The 7,640-nt window shown below is 34.1% G+C and overlaps 1 protein-coding gene across 1 annotated transcript; it reads left to right on the forward strand.

Annotated features, from left to right (window-relative positions):
• Positions 1-6,557: 6,557 nt before the first annotated feature.
• LOC123263933 lies at positions 6,558-7,043 on the forward strand. Its single transcript, XM_044726979.1, has one exon. It carries the CDS (start codon positions 6,558-6,560, stop codon positions 7,041-7,043), a length of 486 nt encoding a protein of 161 aa, XP_044582914.1.
• Positions 7,044-7,640: the final 597 nt, after the last annotated feature.

Genomic DNA, 7,640 nt, shown 5'->3' on the forward strand with positions numbered 1-7,640 from the left:
CCCATCTTAAAAATGATGGAACTTATGGGTATCACCGTTGGTACTGAAGCTCATTCATTTGCTATCAGACGTAACGAAGTTCGGATTGAGCGCTCTGAGCTACGAGCTACTGCTGCTTCCAAAGAAGGCAGAACAGCTCGATTAGCTGAAAGAACTTCACAAAACATCGAATATGAAGTTGAGGAAGGCCCAATGTATGGATCTTGAATCGCCGATTAATCCAAAGTGAGTATTGAATGTTATTATACGAGTTATTCTACTATAATTGTTTCTCAAACTTTAAACGCGTTTTTCTCAAAACTACTTTTTTTGAAGTGGTTGACATGATATCTCAAGTTCTACCCGACCGATTCTTTTGAAATTTGGTGGGAATCTTCTTTATATATCTCTCTATCGCGTCTGCCTTGGATTTTAAAAAATTTCAATTTGGAGTATTTTTAAAAAATTCGAGAAGGTCAAAAAAAGGGGGTAAAAAAAAATTGATATTTCATGTCGACGCCATTTTGTGAATTTTTTTTTTTTTCTTGACTAACCAACCTCACACCCAGGACACAAAAGATTTATTAATGTGTACATAGATAATTATTCTAGATTAGGTAGAGCATATGCAGTAAAGACTAAAGATGAATCAGGAGAAGCATTAGAAAAGTTTCTCATATCTACAAGAAATCTACTTGGTAAAGATGAGAAAGTATGCTACGTTAGATCGGATCAAGGCACAGAGTTTACTGGTGGAAAATTTTTAGATGTCTTAAGAAAAGAAAAAATAGAATTAGAATTAACTCCGCCCTATACTCCTGAACACAATGGAGTATCTGAACGATTCAACGCTACGTTACAAAGAAAAGTCAGAACCTACATGCTAGATTCTGGTTTACCTAAGAGTATGTGGGAGTTAGCAGTAGATGCAGCAGTGCACTCATACAATCGAACACCACATAAATCCATAGATTACAACGTACCACTGATGAAGTTTAACAAGAATGAAAATTGTCACTTTGACAAAATTAAAAGATTTGGATGTATTGGATATATTAGAATTCCAAAACCAGAGCACAAGTTCAGCGAGAGAGCAATCAAAGCAGTCATGGTGGGATATAAACCCACAGGATACTTGCTATGGCACCCAAATACAGGAAAATTTCTAGAATCACGACATGTTAGATTCAATGAAAAATTAGTGTATTGCTAAAATTGTTAAAATTAAAGCTAAAATTGTAGCAAAATAAAAGTGTAAAGCTAAAAAAATATTGCTTTTGCTGTACATTACTTAGCTAGAAAACAATTAGATGCCAACGAAGACGACTGGAAAGATGTTAAAAGAATTCTGAGATACTTAAAGGGCACTGTAGACTTAAGCCTGAAATACACAGGTAACTCAGATGAACTAGAAGCTTATTCAGATGCTAGTTTTAGAGACAATAATGACTCAACTTCATCAGGTGGATACATTATTAGACTGTTTGGTGACATAATAGCATGGAGAAGTCACAAACAAAACTATGTTACACTTTCGACTTGTCAAGCTGAGTATTTGGCAATGAGTGATGCCTGTCAAGAGATAATATCTCAGCTCTACCGAGTGTTGCTGACATCTCGCGAGTCTGTTTGTTGGACTCGACCATCAGCATCTTCATATCTTCAAATTCTTTGCTACCAACCATTACCATTTTCTTACAGCTGACAATCTTGGCTTTGCTATTTTCATTCTTATTTTTATTATTATCGTCTTCTATATCTGTAAACATATAATCTTAATTAGTATCTGGAATTTTGTTAACATCTAAGCATCTTAATATCTAAATAGGCCTCATCTAACTATTCTTAAACACTTTTATACTTCTTAGAGTGTATCTTCTAGTTTAGTTTACAGCTTCTAAATTATTCTATAGTCAATACTTACTTGTCGACTGGTCTGGTTTGACAGGTGTTGAGAAATTATTCATCTTAACCTGTAACTCTTGTTCATCTTTATTCTCATCAGTTGTTTTTGATGGTCCTGCATTGTCATTATCTGTTGTATAAATTAATCCCTTGCGGAATTGTGACAGACTATGAAGGGTATCCATATTTTTCTCAATTTTGATTTTTAAAATTGGATCTTGTCCTACATTCTCTAAATCAGATGATGTTTTCTCAAAACTTCCGTCGCTGTCATAGTCGACCAGTTGAGCCTTTTCTTCCGACTCTGACATCTATTTCGGATTTTATGAAACAAAATTTAAATTTAATTAATTATACATTTAATTAATAATTTATCATCTAATTAATAATTTTTCATCTATCTCTTATTATTAATATTCTAAAATTCTATTTGTCTAATACCAGATACTCTTCATAATTAATTCTGTTTCCTGCTTCTAAATTAAAATGAACGCACTGCAATTCATTTCAATTTGAAACGCAAGTTTGATCATCTACACAGCACCACCTCGAGTATGCACACCTATTTCAACGTACAGTTTCACGCACAGCAATGAAACAACGTTGAAGGCGGTTGATCACGTACACACTCGGGATACATTATGCAAACAAAACAACCTCACAAACTATAAGATACTTGATGCCGAACGCAAGCATCGCATATCTCAAGTTACCGAAATATTTTGATATGTATTTTATATTGATCAATATTAATGACATGTCCAAATACATTTTTGTTTTATTTCAGAATTTATTAAGATTCATAATTAAATTTAAAATTTAATTTAAATCATCTTAAGGGGTTACATGGGTTTCGTCGGGTAAAAAAAGGCCTATTTTCAATATTTTTTTTTCTATGTAAAAAATTATTTATTTAATTCAAATTTTTTTCTGTCTTATAGATACATATTTAAAGAATAATTTCTAAAATTTTCAAAAAAAAAAAAATTAAAACTCCTCCATTGTGACGTCATTTCCGGTGACCCCTCGGAAAAAAGGTGCGTCTGCGTTGTCAGCATAACTCCTGACAAAATCATCTAAAATGAAAAAACAAAAATAAGTTTTTTAGTTAAGACCATAAACTCGTGCTTGAACGAAGGAAAGAAAAAAAAAGTAAAAATTGGAATTTTGGCAGACATTTTTCCAAAAAAATGAAAATTTCGGTCAAATTTGCTTGACATTTTGTTTTTTTTTTAAATAGTTGTAATTGAAAAAAAAAAAAATCCTTCGTCCAAGCACGAGTAAATTGTATCTCGAACACCTGTGTGAAATTTCATCAAGATCGGTTGAGTAGTTTTCGAGAACATTTGACAACCGACATTGAAAACACGGTTCCGAGAAAAACGCGTTTAAAGTTTTGAGTAACAATAAAAGTGGAAAAAGACATGTTATTTGTACATTACTGTGAATCATGGAATGCTCATCCATAAAGTAAAAATACTGCATCAGTTGCAATGTCCAGGGCTTTCTTTGCTCCTGTCGATGACGGATTCTGGCAACGCGAGTCTCGCTCGCAGATTTTTTTTCGGCTGCGCATACACGGTTTTCATCCGAAATTCGGGCATATTCGTGGGAGTTTCGGCCTAATTTTAAATCCATACCGTGCATAATCAATAATAAAGCTGATGTTCCTTCATTGAAGATACAAGCAGCGACCAATGCCGCAATATTAACAATCTTTGAACCAGCAGGAAGTATTTTTGGAGTAATTTTCCAGATCAACTGGTTGAAGCTCTCGTTGTTATTTTGTGTGAAACCACCAACACACCGTTCAAGAAGCTCATCCTTACTGAGATCATCATATATTGGTTTCATAGCAATCAAAACTTCATCTGGTAATGGAGTATACTCATGTTTAAATGATGAAAGAGTATTTGTAGCTGATGCTCGTTGCCAAGCGCACCAAGAGTCTGGACCTTTTGGGCAGTTATCGTGCTGAGGTTTTGTATCTGTAGAGCTATAGTGATAATAGGTAGCCCATATAGCCTCTTTCATTTTTTCTACTGATTCACAGTTTCTCCTTATCGCCAAACCATAGTACACAGTTAATTTGTCTATTAGTTTACTGGTCAGTTTACCTTTGCCAGAAAGAATTTTTTTTTTTGTTTTTTTACCTTTTACTATTTTTTCCTCAGTTGTTTTCTTTACTAACTCACGCAAACGGGTCCCCATTCTTTTTTGCACGTGTCCAACGCATTCTTTTTTAGTGATAACAAAATCGTCACCGTAAGGCTGGGCTTTGAGAAGACCAGAGTAGGTTTTTGAGTCCCCATCTCCTATATAATTTACGAACCTCAGTCCATATTTGACAATCGAGCGTTTAAACATTTCAATAATCGATGAGACTTCCATGTTTCCTGATGCTCCAGTGTGATTGGCGGTGCATTGATTTGTTTCTTCTTTCCATTCTTCATATTCTGCAGTATCTAATTTTTTTTTCCAGCTTTCACATAACTTACAATAAGAAGATTTCACCAACACATCCCACACTTTTCCCGAATAATATCCGATTAGTGAACTCACACCATATAGTGATGAGAAACCACGTTTCTTCCAGGTACCGTCACCGGAAACACTCACATCTGTCGTATCTTGTAAATCGTTTTCAATATTTGTAAATTGTTTTTCTTCTTCAGCAGCAGATGAGAATAGAGTCTGAGTAACTGTCTCAATACACTCATGTATTTTATCAATATAAAAATCGTATGTAGACTGGTTTAAAAATGAACTGCTTATGTCCATCAAACCGCAGAATTTCTTGCATCCGGCGAGCCCTAAGCCCAATATTCTCATAACAAAAATGAACCGGCGATTTAGTTCATACATTCTTCCGATTTTTTGACAAGATAAAATATATTTTGGATCACATCGTTCACATTCTACTACGATTTTATATCCCAGACCAAATTTCGAACATTGCTTAAATTGTACTTTACCATTACACAATTGATCTTTATCTTCATCGTCAATAATGTTAGAACACCGCACAAACGATGAGAGAGTTGAGAAAACCAAGGCAAAATCTATGATTGAATATTGGAGTGTATCTTCTTCTGGCACGTGCTCTTTATCATCACCTTTTAATTTTTTTGCTGAGGTGCTCGTGAAGGAACTATCATCAGTTTCCGGATCTTTAGGATTAAAGGACTGTCTCCTTTTTCACGGTCTATCTTTTCTACGAGCTCCAACGGTTAACTGTTTTCTTGAAATTTTATGCATTGTTTATCAACTTCATAAATGACACTAGATAACCACAAATAATACCACGTTTTTAATAAATTATATGATAGAAACTTGAGATAACCTCAAATGAACCTCGTGCTTCAAGAAGTAATCACCAAATAAAATATTTCAAACTAGTTTTCCTTAGGAAGTGAAAGTAATATACAACAATGACAGACAAACAATAGACGAGCAGCTGCTCACTATACCTGAGGCGCGCTGACCCTTCTATACCTGACTTGGAGCGCACACCTTCCTAAGGTTGTATCTCCAAAACTATTATTCGGATCGACTTGAAAATTTAGGACAATATTCTTGAGATGTTGTAGAAATCAATGAGCCAAAAAAAAAAAAATCGATTTTTTGAACCCACGAAACCCATGTAACCCCTTAAAACATCGTAATCTAAAATATTGTTGTAGTACACGTGATTTTTATATACTGTTATTATGATGACGCTGTTGTCCGACATCTTGAAATTTTTCGCGCCTACCGGCTTCACCAGTTATTTCATCATAAAACAAAAGATAATCTACTCAATGTTAATCTCTTTGTCACAATCTAATATACTGAAAATTATTTTCAGAAATCTATAAATTTATTTAATTAAACAAATAAATATTTGTCAATTTTTTCTAAGTTGTCTAAATTGATAGTCTATTAATACGTATTTATTACGTTTTATCTTTTAGGTGCATGCATGACTCACTCATCTATTAATTTCGTCTTATCTTCTTATTTTATTTTTGTAGATTTTATTTTCTAAAGTAATGTTCATAAATACTCTTACCTTACAATAAATCACTTCCACAAAACTTATTATATTTTTAATAAATAAAATCACAAACGCTGTGTAAGTGTGCACTGGGCCTCAATAACCTGTGAGGAAGTTAATTAATTTAACACAAAAGTTTTATATTAAATAATCTAAACGAATCAACTTCTAAATAATTGATAAATGATAATAAGTTATCTTGAATAATTAACAATATTGTAATAATACAAAATAGAACGTAAAAGAATAATTATAACGTGTATGCACGTGGCAGCACGTAGTACCGCCAAGAGTACAAGATATAAAGTAAAAAGTATAGAGAGTGAAGGGGAGAGGAGTCGTATGCGCTGTCGAGCGGCGCGCAGACCGACGCCAACTCACTAGCCATAATAATAATAATCTAGATATATAAAAAATAGATCTCAGCGGACTTGGGTAAATTCGTGTCTTCTTTACAGAGACTCATTATCAAAACACTACTACTCGCGATATAGACGGTCGATATGTAGTAAAATTACCTTTTCGCGTAGACGATGTCGATTTCGGGAATTCCAAACAACAAGCTTATAAAAGATTTCTGTCCTTACAGAAGAGATTAAATGCAGACTCATCATTAAAATCTGAATACAATAAAGTCATGAATGAATACATCAATCTTGGCCACATAGTACTCGTACCGGATGATAGTGGACCAGGGTATTATATGCCCCATCATCCGATAATAAAAACAACCAGCACTACCACTAAGGTACGCGTTGTATTTGATGCTTCAGCTAAAACCGATAAAGGTATCTCTTTGAATGAAGTCTTACTAACCGGACCTACTATACAAGATAATCTTTTTACCATTCTCTTACGTTTTCGTACCTTTGTTTATGCTATGACTTCTGATATAGCTCAAATGTATCGACAAATTTGCGTACATCCGGATCATCATAAATATCAACGAATCCTTTACTATCATAATAACAATATTAGTACCTTTGAACTTAAACGAGTAACATTTGGAGTTTCCGCAGCCCCGTTTTTAGCTATACGCACTGTAAATCAACTTGCTGATGACGAATCTCATAATTTTCCTGTAGCTTCGAAAATATTAAAACGAGATCTTATATGTCGATAACTTATTAACCGGATCTAATTCTTTGACCGAAATTTTAAATTTGCGTGATGAAATCATTCAACTAGTGCGAAAGGGTGGATTCGAACTCAGACAATGGGCTTCGAATCATCGACACGCACTGGATAATTTCGATCAAAGAACCTTAGATTTAGATTGTGCTATTAATGATGATCCTATCTCTAAAACTTTGGGCATAGCATGGAATTCTCTAACTGACGAATTTATCTATACAGTCAATTCAATCGATTCATCGCGAAAGGTAACTAAACGAACCATCTTATCTGACATTGCAAAAATTTTCGATCCTATCGGAATTCTAGGTCCTATAGTATTAGCTGCAAAAACCATTATTCAAGAATGTTGGAAATTAAAGGTCCATTGGGATGAAGCGGTCCCACAAGAATTGCATTGGCGCTGGTGTAAATTTGCTGAACAATTACCTCTAATTAAAGATTTTTCTATTGAACGTAATATTTTACTTCCTGATCCGACTGACATACAATTGCATGGATTTTGTGATGCTAGTAAAGTGGGCTATAGTGCTTGCATTTATATAAGATCAGTAAATGAATATGGAGACGTGATCGTGAAGTTAGT

The sequence above is a fragment of the Cotesia glomerata genome, linkage group LG4 (genome assembly GCF_020080835.1).
Source record: "Cotesia glomerata isolate CgM1 linkage group LG4, MPM_Cglom_v2.3, whole genome shotgun sequence".
Classification (NCBI taxonomy): Eukaryota; Metazoa; Arthropoda; class Insecta; order Hymenoptera; family Braconidae; genus Cotesia; species Cotesia glomerata.